We start from the raw sequence: 15,175 nt of genomic DNA on the forward strand, positions 1-15,175 counted from the left end.
TTGGATTAATCCTTTAGGTATTGATGTTTTTGTGAGGCAATCTGCCCCAACAATTTTTCAGTTGTTTTAAATTGTCAGCTGCACACATTCTGTACACATGCTTTAGTTTAAGATAGTACATGGTGGAGTTCATGCTATCACTCAATAGTTGGTGTTGGTTCCTCCTCTGAAAATCACATTTTCTCTGCAAAGCGTTGGCTTTTTGGGTCTGGCAATCCTTCATCACCTCCATCTCCCTTGTAAGAGAAATGTTTGAACTCAAAAGAGAAAATAATGAGGTAGGAATGACAAAATTCAGTTGAAATGTGACTGCTGTGAAATGACTTTAGGCTCTAATTTGACGGCGCAACTTGGCGATGATCAGCGGCGGAGGCAGCGCATTCCTATTTTCGACAGGCGCAGAAGAGGGTTTCTGACCGGTCTGCTGCACTTGCGCCGAGATGGGCGTGGCGGCGCACCAGGGGGAGGGCTCGACAGAATCAGCTGGGCGCAGTGAGAGTTTATTGCAGAAGGTGTGAGCAGGCTGGGGAGGAGGATCTGATGATAATTTGTCTGAGAAAACCTCAGAGGCAGGGTTTCAGCTTGTCAGTGTCATGAAAGATACACAAAATCACTCATGAAGCACATAATTGTTTTTATTATCTTCTTTAGCACTAGAACATCCAAGACGATCTGACAGACTATTTGGGTTTTTAGAATTCAAATAAATCTGTTAAAAATAATTCCCCTGTCCTCTAGTTCTTTGACTTTTCCTAAATATGTGTCTTGTATGTTTTTCTGAAGCAAATAAGGTCCTAACAATGACACACATAATATTACAAAGCATTTATACCTCCAAAGGCCAACAGTGGTCTGTGAGACTTATTATTTATTTATTATTATTATTATTATTATTATTATTATTATTATTATTATTATTAGACTGATTAAAAAGACGCACTTCACGGGGCTTTTTTTTTTCTGCTATTGATTTCTTTTGGTTCATGCGCGCATCTGAACAGGGGGCTAGCTCTGACAGCAGACAATCAGACAGATGGCCAAAAATATCAAGCAAATCCCAAAAGAAAGATAGTAAAAACAGGCATAAATAAGAGATATAAGGTGGAAGAAGCTTTAGCAATGATACAGGAGGTCAGTGAGGGGGAATCGGATGGCGGAGACGTGTCGGACATCAGCGATCTTGACTGGAGTGAAGAGGAGGAATGTTCTGAATCAGAGTCAGAACAGTCGCAGGCCAAACAGCGAAACAAATATAATGCTGCTGCCCCAAAAATACCCGACCAACCTCCAGCTGCTGTACAGTCCAGGTAGAACCTGCAGCGGCGCATGAAGCGCTCACGCGTCACCTCCAGGTATAGAGAATTACTGTAGGCTGCTGTCAGTTTACAACTAAATAATAATAACATAAAATGGTGTAAAATTATTATTATTATTATTATTATTTAAACTAATGTAATAAATCTGAGCACAACAGTAAACACGGTATTGACAGCAGGGGCACTGCAGCGTCTCCAGATGTGCCAGTTACAGATTCAGGTAAAATATTATATCCTCCATTAAAGTACAGCAAACCATGTATTTTTCGTTTCCAAAAATTAATTTTAGAACGAACATATTTTCTGAATAAATACCTTTGTCCTGTGGAGCCTGCAGTCCCAGAATCAAATGAGCAGGGTGAGGACGGGTCGGTGTGGGAAGGTGTCCGTCCTGGTGCGCAGCCGGGGAGACTTATTTTACTAATTTTAATATGTTCTTGATTATTATTGCCGGTTAATAGTACAACTATTTTGTGTGTGTTGGCGTGTGTGTGCGTGTGTATCAGGGAAACAAGTGCGCGGAGTGTGAGTGAGAGGTATGCTGCGCAAATGCGCACTGTAAAAAGTTCAATACATTTTAAAACCTGATTTGAGGCATTAATAAAGCAGATATGAGGCAGAAGTTTTGCTGATCCACTTGATTTAATATTTTGTTTCTTTACCTTAAAGCGACACTAAAGAACTTTTCAACCTTAATAAAACATTTTGATATCTTTTGTGACGATACATCGACTTACAACTAGTTGAATGACCCCTCTGTCACGGGCTGAGGGCGTCAGTATTGCTTTCACTTGGACTAAGCAGCTGTGAGGAGGGTGGTAGGAACCCTGCACACTAAAAAACTCCAAATGTGCAGACTGCTTTACGGCATGCGTCACATCATGATATAACATTGTTTAGCCACCATTAGATTCATTACCTCGTCGCTATCCATCCTTCAGACAGCCACTGGAAACAAATGTAGCCGAGTTCAGTCCAACAGCATGTGACCAGGAGCAGCATTTTACCACGCCACGCGCTAGTCCTCATGGGAACTGTGGTATTCCTTCAGGCAAAACACTACCGCTTTTGTCCACTGGCGCCGCCAAAATCAACAAAAACTGAAAGTTCCTTGGTGTCGCTTTAATTTCTAATGCATTAGATGACAGAAAAGCAACCTGTTGGTGTGCTCCTGCGCAAAAACACTGCATATGAATGACAGTCTGGCTGACCATAGCGGCCTTTGGAGGGGGGTAAGAATGCTGGCAACACGTGAAGCAGAGCAGAGGACGGAGCAGATAGCAGATGTCGCCACCATTCTCTCATAAATGATTATCCTTCGTCTGGGATGGCCGGAATGCCATGTGTGTGATAGGAATTATAGGGAATCATTTCAGAGGACATTGATCTGGATGACAGCAGAACCAGCAGTCCTCAGTAGACTCACCCAGCTCAGCTGTGCAGCTGCGCTGAGTGATTGGCGCGCAGACACCTGTAATTCTTTGTGCTTTCCCAAATGTATCTTTAAGAGTTATGATGCACACAAATAAAAACAGATTTTCCCTTTCCCTACAAAGTCTGTATGTAGCTGCTAAATGCAAGGTGTCTGCATTTTTATTTCATTTGTCTGGCTCCCCAAGGTCTTCAAGAGATTATTTATTTCAAAATGCAGTCATATACATTGTTACTTCACTATGGTTTAGTATTGAGGCCAGGAAATAAAATGTATTTCATCATGTTAATATAGCAGTGTCCTTCGCTGCAGTGCATTTGAAAAAAAGGAGAGGTGTTCATTTGATTGGTCAAATTGCGCTCAGCTGGGTTAAACCCACTTTCTCTCCTCTCTCTTGTGCCACCTGCGCCGGTGGGCGGGATGGAGGCGTGACTGCGCCTGGTTCACGAAATTAGGACAATTTTCTGGACACGCCCCGTTGATTTTATCCGCCGACGGCGCACTTTGCGCTGCGCTGACAGCGGGCGGATTCGGCGGAGTCTACCAAGTTAGGGCCCTTTAACTTCATTTGCTTCTGGCTTTTCAGTTTTTCAGGATCCATGGATAAAGACTTAAGTAAAGCCCAAACCATTAAATAATTGACAGAAAATTCCAATTCTTTGAACTTGGAGCCTTTATTGGTTAACCTGACACGCCAGATGGACAGTTTCAGATGTCCGCCACGGAAATATTTCACAAGTCCATCAGGGTAGCCGCTCTTCCGATTTGATTTCAGAGGCAGGACCTTCAAAACAATCTGTAGCCGGCGATTGGACGACCGTTCGAATCAAAGAAGAAGAAGATTGGATGACCGTTCTGATTGACACGCGATTTACTCACCACAGACCAATCCACATCAAGCCACGGTGTGATGGAGCTTACGTGCGCTGCTGCTGGGAAGCAGTAGACATCGTTTCCTGACAAAAAGGCTTGAAGTGATGTTCTGTGCTCCTCTTTCAAAGAAGAAACTGAGTCGCTTTCTTATAAAACTGCAGATATTGCCGTGTCCACGGAGATCGCTCCGCATGCCGCCATTGTTTTCGAACTTTTTCGAGCTTCCCGCTGTCGTCACGTCTTCCGTCTCGTCCGCTCCTCCCGCAGCTCCCGCCTCTTTCCCCTGATTGGGCCGGTGAAATTTTATCAGAGTGAAATCACTGGTCTATGGAGCGCTACAAGATGGGATCTGGAGGATTTAGGAACTGAATCAGGCAGGCCCATCTGCTATGCAAGGTTATTTATTGGTCCCTCTTAAGAAACAAAAATTTTTTTTTCAAATATCATTTTCCATTTATGAGTTTCAATTTGTATCATATTTGATACATTAGGTTGTAATGCTTTACGATAGTTTTTTTCCCTGAAGAAACAAAAACAAATCCAACTTCCAGCTTCCTGGCTGCTTGGGGCCGTCTGCCCCCCTGGGGGTGGGATATGGGTGGGGGATGGACGGGTGGGGTGTTGGGGTGCAGGATTTGGGAGGGGCTGGGGCGGGCGGGTATGGGTGGCGGGTGGGTCAATAAAAAAAAAAAAAACACTTTTTGAATAAAATGTCTCTGTCCTGACACTCTAGTATGTGCTGGAAGTTTTTAAAGAGTTTCTCATTTCTAGTTATTTGCACTTTTGGTACTTTGATGGATTAAATCAAGTTATTGGACAAAATGGCATGCTTTCCCCTAAAGGTTAGAGAGAAGACTCCACCACCACCACCACAGTACTTTAATATCTGATTCACCCCTAGTGGATGTAGAACAAAGCAACTCTGATTCATCCCACATTTTGTATTACAGTGGGCCAGACAGTGGGAAAACTGGTGTGACGGTGTTTTAGAGTATAGTAATACAAAAATAATAGTTCAGTAGGCAGAAATGTGCCATATGTAAGTGTATAATGAAAGTATTCCTTTACTTTTAAAGGGCGGGCGGATGGACAGACAAACGGACAAAGAAACCCCAACGATTACTTTACCTCTGCTGGCGGAGGTAATTTTCGAATTGTAATATGGTAGATTGTAGATATACATGAAGCGATTGTCAGTGAGCTCTATTTTTCCTTTTTTTTTTAATTGTTTTAATCGTGTTCAACCTGTGTTTTTTTCCCCTCTAAACGTATTATTTTCCTGTGCACAACACTGACCAGCGGACAAAGTTTTACATCAGAAGATGACAAGAGTAAGTGCACACACATCTGCATATACAGACATGTAAAAAATCAAACATTTAAGCTGATGAACCCCAGCTTTCCCAGGAGTTTGCTCTATAAAAAATCTCCATGATATGAATTTAAGTAATAAAATTGATTCATAATAAACTTAAGAAGCCCACTGTCCAATTGAAGCCCATGTAACCCATGCAAATTGAATGTGGACCCCACATGACTGTGTTGACTGGGAACCTGGGAACTGAATTTCCCAGTTTGGAATCAATAAAGTAACTCTCTACTCTAACCTCCCCCTAAATCAGTCTTTCATCAGACGCGTGATTGTCTGAGGTTGATTTTCTTTACAGCAGCTCCTGCTCCGAGAACTCGCAATCCCCTCCCCCGACTAAAACGGGAGAGGACGACAGTATCTCCATTTCTAAATTGTTTTCTCTTTTCATGGATCCACTTTTTAGCTCTCATGAAGTTGTGCTGGCTCTTTTTTTTCCTTCGCAAACATTCATTTCTTGTAAATCACTGCTGTCTACTCACTTGCTGAAGGCTCCTCTGTTTCGCGGAACCTTGCTGCTAGTTACAGCTTAACTGATTCTTACCACACTAAGAACCAGTTAAGGTGTAATCTTTGACTTGTGTGTGTGTGTGTGTGTGTGTGTGTGTGGCCCCATGGTGGTATTACTAAGGTAATATGCAGTATGTATTTACTTCAATGTACGTATATATTAAATGTTAAAACTTACGTTTATGCAAAATTGATAATAACTTTCTTGTGTCTCATTTTAGATGCAGTAAGAAGAAATCCATTGACAGCCACAGCTACAAACCAGGATATTCAGCAGTGGATTCGAAGGTGGCTCCATCTTGCTGGGGACAGAGAAGGAGGACGCTGAGCCAGGCAGCGGCCTGAGTAAACTGACTGTTCTGCCGAAAGAATTTCTGATGTTACTTGTTGTAGTAGTAGTTCTTGTTTTAAATGTTTAAGCAGGTTGGCTTTACAGCCAACACACCACACACACACACACACACACACACACACACACACACACACACACACACACACAGTTTATGCATCCAGATAGCAAACTATCTTCAGTTGTCATACATTTTATCTGTGTTGTCTTGCAGACAAGGCAACTGTAACATGCAGTTTTAAGAGTTTTATTCATTTGTAGGAAAATGACAATTTGATATTGCTAATTGCTAGTTTGAGCACTTGGTTGAATGTATATGTGGAAAATTTTGTATAGAAAAGAAAATTGGTGTTCATATTAATAAAATTGTACATCAAGGCAAAAGCAGGTAGTCATTATTGTATTGTATAGCCCTGATCTGGCACATGTTGCCCAATTAAGGTGACACTGTGGTTATTTTATCTGGCCCAGATTTGGCCCAGACCTGGCCCACAACATGTTTGGCATCCGGTCCATGTACGGTTTACCTGTGGCTGAGTTCCGGCAGCCACACTCACCCCTGAATGAACGCCACGACCATGGCCGAATGTGGGCCGGAAGAAGACTACGGATGTGGGCCACATCTGGGCCAAAACATCGTTGCTATCTGGGATGTCTATTTCCAAACATAAAAGTGCTGCCATAATGCAGTAGTTGGAAATCCACCAATGTAACTGATTGGGTGGAAGCCTGAATAACATAACATTCAGTTATTTTTACCCATTTTGCGGTTCACAACCTTTTTACTTTGCATGGTGGTCAGTTTGAAAACAGTTTCTGTCCTTGTTCAAGCAAAGATGCATTTATGACAGTACACATGGGTAAAGTGGCCTGTGAACTTCTTGCATCTCTGTCGGGTTTCCCATGTTGGAAAATGATCCATGCCATCCTTTCTCACATCAGAGGGGACCTCAGTGGTTTTCCTGTTTCGGGGAGGCGTTGGTGTTGCTTCTAGAGAGGTCATTGGTCTGCCACACCTTTTGACCTTTCCTACCCTTGTGAGGGCAGTGCCAACAGAAGCCTGAAACCTGAAAGAGGCAGGGGCTTCTCCCCGGGCTGCAGCTTCTCCAGGTCTCTTCTGTAACAGATCCTTGCATTGATTACTGCCACTGTAACAGTGTGTCACCAAATGTAAATATACCATCATCGAACCTCGTACCATCCAGTCAAGCCTCTCTTCAGAGTCTTCCCTAACACATTGCACCAACTGGACAGATGGAGGTTCAACCTGATTTCTTTTCGACTGATACATCCTACTTTTCATGCTGTGTCCCTTGATTTTGTTGTGTCTTCTGGGACTTCTGGGCTTTTCTCATCATCACTACTATCTGGGTTTTCCTCCTCATCCTCATCACTGCTATCTGAGGTTTCCCCAATCTTTGCAGGAGTCCATTCCTCATTCTCCACATCATTGTCATCATCATAATCTTCCTGTATCTGCTCTATGTCACTTGAATTCCCGTCCATAATCATTTTGAGAGCATCTTCCGCACTGTATTTTTTGGCCATCTAAAAACACACATAAAAAAAAAAAGTGATTTTAATCGAGTTTTATCAGTTTGTAGTGTAAAGTAGTAAGCAAAAGGAAGATACAAGAAATCCGATCACACTGAACTAGTCATCAATCACGTTAACACACCAAGTTACATATCTATTTACTCAAAATGTACCAAATTATGTAATTTAAAAATCAAAAAGACTGTATACTGCTTGATGTCTTATATAATGCATAAAATCCAAGAAAATGATGATTGACTGTTTAAATGTTTGATGACCTTATATACCCGCTGTATCAAATTTGATACACCATTTTCAACACGGTTTTACTAAAACATATATTATGCAATTTTAAGTTTTTTTCACATTGCATGAACGCAGTAACTGTGCCTATTGATATTTCAGTAAAAAAAAAAAAAAAAAAAAATATGTTTTACTTACCTTAACCTTTTCAAACTTTGCAAAGTTCTTCTCCAAAAACTACCTATGTCCACTTCCTGATCCATGGCAATCTTGAAGTGTCACTGGAAGGACCACTAATGAGTGATTTACTACCCCCTGTTGGTTTATCTGTGCACTGCATGTATCTGATTGTATACATCAGGTTTTTCAGGCAAAAATATACCACACTGCTCACGTGGAGGGCCGACAAACTCATGTATCAAATATGATACATTTGGCGTTTTAGGGATAATTCATACCATACTGCCTCTAATGTCCTCCGAAAGACTGTTGCATAATGTCTCATCAAATTGTGGAACCTTTGCAGAGTGCATTTGTGGATCATAATTGTGTAATTTAACCTAATCAATCTTTTATAGTGACAGAGCACAGCATGAGTTTATTCAGAACTATCAGCCAAGACAACAAGCTCAACATCTCAGAGTTCTGCTGCATGGACCACCAAGCTCTGGGAAATCCAGCTTCATCAGCTATGTTGACAGCGCTCTGCGAGGCAAAATTACAACTCGAGCACTGGCCACCACGCCCTATGATCGCAGCTTTACTAGAAAGGTATGGAAAGACTTTGTAATACATCTTATTTTCTACTTACTCCATCTTCTTTCCTGTGTGGTGCTGTATTGCAAGAATTTCCCTCTGGGATTGATACAGTTCTTCTATTGTATTCTGTTTTGTTCTTCATTGAAATGTTAGAGTGTATTCATTCACTTTATTATCTTGTACAGTTTATGTGTGAATATGTAGATCTTCGTCTCAGTTCATTTTCAAGAAGCTGTCTTTAGCTGGAGGAGCGAACATCTGCACAGAGAGGACAATCATGAGTATTGTCATTAAAGTACATTAGAATAGTGGGTAACACTTTACTTGAAGCACCCCTGTATAACACATTGTAAGTACTTTATAACACTGTATAGCTATAGTTATAAACATTCATAATTGATCATCAGGACCGAACCCTAACCATAACCCTATGCTGTATAGCGCTGTATAGTGGGTTATAAAGCATTGTAATCATTTATGAGGGTTTATAACTACTTATAATGTGTTATACAGGGTGCTTCAAGTAAAGTGTTACCAAAGTAATAAAACCACACTTCATTCAAGATTTCAAAACTTTTATTATATAAAGACTTATATTTTTTTTTAACAGAAACAGGGCGTCTTGGCATTCAGTAATTATTCAATCAACTTAATAATCACTTTAACATTTTCTTTGAAAAAATATGTATATGAACATTTCAACAGCAAGGCTCTTTGCATTTGACTCCAAAATCAGCATCATTAGTGATTCCTCAAACTTGAAAAATAGTAGCTATTCAAAAGTCTCATACATTTTAAATGAACTGAAATTAATTTGTGCAGAAATAATAATCTGTCTTATATCTATAGAAAAATTTTAATTCATAACCAAACACACCTCCCCACAAAGACACCAAAGTTATAAAGAGGGCAGTGCACAAATCTGCATGTTTTGGTCTGACCTCTGAAGAACTGAAAGCTCACAACATACTGCCTGTTTAACTTCATTCATGAACATTCATACAGAACTCAGTTCTGATTTCAGGTGTTAAATGTCAGTGTTTTTATTATCACTGTTTTCCATTATGTTGAAGCAGACTGGTAATTCAGGAAGTCATCTCCGTAGTCGATGATCTTTCTCATGACACTCAGTATCAGTGAATCCGTCTCATCGTCTGTTTCGATTTCTGAGCTGTAGCTCTTCACTGGGAAGATGCAGTTCAGTGGAATTCCCAGCGCAGCACTCACTGCTTCCATCTAAGTTTGAACACAAAAAATGAACAGTTTAAAAGATTATCACGGTCAGATTATTTTAATGTACTTGTATAATCATGATCGTCCCCTCTGTACTGATCTGATGCTGTGTTGATCGTCACCAGCTCATGAAATCTCACCATACCTGCTTTTTAATGTGCTTGCTCTTGTAGACATTCTTCAGGTCTTTTTTGACTTCAGGACAGGCTTCATCGATTTTGGTAAGAACAGCGATTTGTGGGATTCCTGCCAAGCAAGAGCAGAAACCATGGCAATTAGTTTATCTCAGAATTTATATGAGTGTTTGAAAGTCAAAAGTTTGACTTGTAAACTGTTGTAAATCCCTTCCCAGTGTTCACTTTGTGTCTTTATTTTGTAATAAAAGATGGCTATAATCCTTTGTGTGTTTTGTGATGTGGAAGATATCTCATCCTCGGTTCTGATGCTTCCTCTGCTTTCAACAAGGAGGCTTCATGAGAGGAAATATCTAGAAACTCACTAGTATTTTGAATGAAATGAGCTGAAAAAAAAAACTGAGTGACCGTCATGAAAAGGACTGTGCCATATATCACTCTTTATGGTGTCGAAAATCATGGTGTAGACAAGTTTGTGGGTCCAACCTTCCATGTGGAACCAAAAAAGTAAGAACCATATACAGCTGAATATGTTTGATATGCTTGTAGAACAAAGGTTTTTGCAATGTAAAGAACATAATGCAGAGGAGTAGACACTGCACATGATGCTGCAAGTGTTTTGTTTTCCGTGTAATGTATCTCTCCACAAACACCATAGCAGAGTTATTGCAGAGTCACTTATCCTGCCAGCCCCAGCCAGTGTTCAGTCATGTTTTTCATGTGACATACAGGAGGCTTCAGGACAGACATATTGGAACATATCCTCGATGCACATTACATGTATTATGAGTTTTTCTGCTCCATAACAAATACAGATGCTTCACTCTCCATGATTTAGCCAAGATGGTGACTGTTAAATGTGGAACTATTTCAACAGTGAATAATCTGAATATCAGGAGAACACAGTCTGGAGTCTGAAATTACACTGGTCAAGCATGAACACAGTACTGAAGAACCTGATGTGGGATGAGGCACAATGGTATTTCAAAAACATTACATGAACATTGTGAAGTGCTTTAGGGGCTGCTCAAGAGTTGGAAAAGTGCTAAATCAGTTTCGCTTTTCCAAAATATATACATCAACTCTTACCTAACTCGCTGGCTGCTTCTCTGACGTACCGTATCTTCTTAACTACTTCATCTTCCAATATTGTTGCTGTGTTGGCAGGAACAACACAAACCAGAACACTAACTTTATCATTCACAGTTGGTGTGCTGTTGTAGAAGGGGTCAGTCTCAGACAGGGGGCTAACAGGGTTGAACTGAAACAACAAAAACATGTTACATCCCATTTTTTCCTGCAGTTCTTCAGTTATCTGTTATTCTTCAGAATTATCTGTATTTTTATGGAATGTTTGGTCAGAATTTCAAACATTTATTGCAGAGCTGTGCTGACTGTTTTTAATAAATTAAGTCTGAGGGAAATTCCTTGGTGCAGTTGTCTCACCTTGTATCCTTCTCTGATCTTTCCTTTTAAGATCAGTTTGATGTCGTCGATATGTACCCCTCCTGTGTTGCTCTTCTCAATGCCCATGGTGTCACTGAAGATGAAGGGATAAAAGGTTCCAGGATCTTCTTTCTCGATTTTATAACTTTTGTGCTGCAAAGTAAAAAGTCATAATGTCATGACAATGTCACCATCTGCTCTCAGGTCCAGTCAGCTTCTCACTTTCCATTCCATTTTTCCATTTATTGTTGATTTCATTCTTTGAAAAAAAACATGAAAAGGAGCAGAAAGAAGTAAAACTTATATCTGCCCCTACCAATACAAAATAACTGACAAAGCAAAAGTTTTCATCGAGATTTGATTTTGAACATAACCATTTCACACGAAAATGATTACAAAATCAAAACATTATAATTTTGTATGATGCAGTAGCATCATATCTGTTTAATAATTGTTCTTTTAAACATTTCCTGGAACTATAAATGGACTGAGACATTTTAATTTTAGAGTCAAGATTGTTCCACAGACTGATTCCTTGGATTGTGATACATCTTTCTTCTCACTTCCACACTAGTTTTTCTCTGTGTAACTTTTCTTTTCTTTTGTTGTTTTTTCTGTAATCAGTAGAAGTGCTCTCCTCCAGGTAAAGACAGTGTCTGTCAGGACCCTTTATGTCCCACTCCTCTGGTTAGGTCTCCCATCCTCTCCTGTGTCCTTGTCCTTCACTGTGTGTCTCATCAGTCCCACCTGTTGTCTGTGTCGGCCTCACCTCATGTCTTCCCTGCTGTCTTTGTTGCTGCATTGTGAATCTGTATGTGTGCATGTCAGTCAGTGTAGTCAGTGCTCTCCTCGGTGTCAGCCCAGTTCCTGTTTATCGTCGTGTTTATGGAAATAAAAGAGTTTCTCCAGAACCCCGCTGCCTGCATTGGTCCTTCAACTTGCACCCTGACAGTGTTAAAACAGAGAGGTTCTTCCTCTTTACACAAATGTTGAACGGTACATGATAATAGCAAAATGAATGAATACAATTTAAGTTTTCATTATATTCAAAAGTATTTCCACACCTTTTTAGTAAAGCTGTGGCCATAGTTAGTAGCTGCCAAAGCTCGAGTTGAAATTCTTCCTCGTAGAGCGCTGTCAACAGAGTTGATGAAGCTGGACTTTCCAGAGCCTGCTGGTCCATGGAGCAGAACTCTGAGATGTTGAGCTTCTGAATGAGGCTGAAAGTTTTTCACATAATCAAGGTGTTCTTTTCTTTTCCTGTTCAAAATAAGATCAGATCAGGATGAAGTAGAAACTTCATGCCCGCATGTTTCAAAACCTACAAATATTTCTTGTTGTATTACAGAAGTGTTACACTCCCCTAAATAACTCACCCCCATGGTACGTTTCTCCATGGTTTGTCAAAAGCTGTCAAGACAAAGACATTTGCATAAATCACATTTTCTAATAATATTGGGCAATTGGCACTTCTTTTATGTACTAAAGTGAATTGTTGAATGTTTGTGAAATAGAAATTGACTTACTAGGAGGTGGAGGTGGAGGTGGGGGCTCTGGTTGTGACTTGAAAAAAAAACATCATTTATATGAATAAAAGTTTCCACAAACAAACAATAATCTCTGTCAGTATTCACGTTTGAACATTTTCAAAAACACTGAACATATTTAAATTAATCATTCAGCAAAAAAATAGAAAGGTAAACAGCAGTCTTACCCATAAAAAACCCATGATGAAGGAAATACAGCTGTCACTGGGAAGCAATGAAATGTTTTAAAATCCGAGGTGAAATGTGTCCAGTAAAGCTGTGAGGCTGTTGATGTCTGGTTACATCTGAAGCCAAAGCTCAGTGTGCTCAGTCCACAAATAACTGATGTTTAAGAAATTGTTCATACTTTCAGTTTCCCTTAAAGTCACATGATTTCAAAGAAAGACTCAGGGTGTATGTAACGGAGGGGTGTATTCAGTAGCATCAGACAGGACACATATGGTTCTGGATGATTAGTCACCCACTGCTCCGATCCCCGATGGACAATCTGGAAACTTTGGAACCCCCAAAACTGTTGTGGCAATTCTTTTGTTCTTGAAAGTTGAGCTTCTAAAAGTGGTTTATTGAAGACTCTTTTGAAGAGGGAAGAATAAGAAAAGTGCCTCTCCCCCAGTCAGGGTTCAGACCAGATACTTATCCAACAAGCAGATGATGGTGCCATCCAGTCTGAGCAAAGCAGAACAAAGGCTCCTGCATGGACAAAGTAAAGAATGAGGGCAAGGGAACCCAGAGAGAGAGGAATAATGATACAGCTGGAAATTAAACATTTGAATAAAATGCAATGCACATAGAAAAATTATATTTTCCTCAACAACAGCACAGAGGCACTGATCATGGCTGCACAAGAACAGGCCATAAACACAAGATCAAGAGAGGCCGGGGTGGATCACACTCCACAGGACCTCAAGTGCAGACTGTGCGAGGAAGCCCCTGAAACAGTGCAGCACATCACAGCAGGGGGCAAGAGGCTGAGGCATTATTCCTCTTACTCATCCCTCTTTTGTCTCACAGACCACATGTGGAGGGCATATTCCTCTGATCTGCCATTTTGAATGTCTTACTTGGACTGTCGGCCATTTTGTTCTGCAGTTTCATTCCTCAAGCTGTCCGTCTCTCTCACAAAAGCACTCTCTCTTTCTCTTTCTCTCTCTCTCTCTCTCTCTCTCTTTCTCTCTCTCGCTCTCTCTCTCTCTCACACACACACACAGACACGCACACGCACAGACACACACAAAACCTGGGTTGGGAAGGTTACTTTGAAAATGTAATCTGGTACTATTACACTCAAAAAAAGCACTCTTTGAATGAACTTAAAAAAATCATGGAAAGTATTTCCACATGATTAAATGTATTTTCTTCAGCATTAAACAATTTAGTCAGTCCAACATGATGTATTTAAGTTGTTTCAACTTAACCTTTTCGGGTTGTGTGAACTAATTTACTAGGTTTGGGTCCAAATTAATTTAGTCGCGTTGATTCAACTGATTCATTAGGGTTCTTGTCACTTGTTTACTATGGTTGGGACCAACTAACTTTAATACTATTAGACCAACTAATTTCACAGTAGCCAAATTACACCAGTATATTAAGTCGATCCAACCCAGGTTAAATATGTCAGCCAAACACACTTTCCTATTGATTGGCCAAAGCCGTTTAATTAAATGGAAATACTTTCCATAATTTAATTACATTCATTCAACGAATACAATTTTAGTTTAAACAGTTTGGTGTCAAGTGGAAAGAAACCTAAAAGAAGGTACACAATTCCATACAATTTTTGGATTTTTATTTTTCAAAATAGTCACATACTCTCAGTAAAATGAAATGGAACAATGCAGCAGCATGCAACAACACAAGCAGTGTGCAACAACACAAAAATGTTGCTTTTTTTTGGACTAGCTGAAATAAACAACCACTAAATGTTGGGCATTAACAGAAAATAAACAGGAAAATGCTGCTGTAACATTTTTTCTCCAAGTAGGCAATAACAGTTTAACAAAAGCAGTCGCTTCAACAAAATGAAAATGCAGTTCTCTTTTTCAAATAAAAATAAAAGATCACAGTGCTTCCCTGCTTTTTTTAAAGAAATATGCTCAGAGAATAAATCACAGTACCTAATAATAGAGCCATATAAAAAAAAAAAAAACAGATACAGTCAACCTAAAATATTTTTTGTTGCTTTTTTTTTCTGACTCATCAAACAAAACACCGCTTTTGGGTCAGTACAAATCAAATGGACAGCACTTCATACTTAATCCATTCCAAAGGAAAAAACAAAACAAAAACAACAACAACCAAAAAAAGACAGTATTCAAAATGAGACTATAACAAGATCATATCTTGCCTTGCTTCTGACCATTAACTGTTGGGAAATGGGACTACCTCCTGAGTCTCCTTCCATTTAAATATTTGTCCTTCACAGATAACT

The 15,175-nt window shown here is 39.9% G+C and overlaps 1 protein-coding gene across 2 annotated transcripts in view; it reads right to left on the reverse strand.

Annotated features, from left to right (window-relative positions):
- Positions 1-8,948: 8,948 nt before the first annotated feature.
- The window catches only part of LOC115403855 (interferon-induced protein 44-like), a 66,611-nt gene continuing 60,384 nt past the window's right edge, over positions 8,949-15,175 (reverse strand). The window contains exons 1-8 of one of the 2 annotated variants that reach the window (XM_030112875.1): positions 12,915-13,090; positions 12,727-12,763; positions 12,577-12,610; positions 12,265-12,460; positions 11,201-11,353; positions 10,844-11,015; positions 9,766-9,866; positions 8,949-9,623 (exon numbers count right to left, since the gene is read on the reverse strand). In XM_030112875.1, coding sequence (XP_029968735.1) covers positions 9,450-9,623; positions 9,766-9,866; positions 10,844-11,015; positions 11,201-11,353; positions 12,265-12,460; positions 12,577-12,610; positions 12,727-12,763; positions 12,915-12,929 — 882 coding nt within the window. In that variant the 5' untranslated portion in view covers positions 12,930-13,090 and the 3' untranslated portion in view covers positions 8,949-9,449. Of the gene's footprint in view, positions 9,624-9,765; positions 9,867-10,843; positions 11,016-11,200; positions 11,354-12,264; positions 12,461-12,576; positions 12,611-12,726; positions 12,764-12,914; positions 13,091-15,175 lie in introns of those variants that run through there. The other variant, XM_030112873.1, reaches the window with a different exon arrangement.

Source organism: Salarias fasciatus, chromosome 17 (genome assembly GCF_902148845.1).
Source record: "Salarias fasciatus chromosome 17, fSalaFa1.1, whole genome shotgun sequence".
NCBI classification, from domain to species: domain Eukaryota; kingdom Metazoa; phylum Chordata; class Actinopteri; order Blenniiformes; family Blenniidae; genus Salarias; species Salarias fasciatus.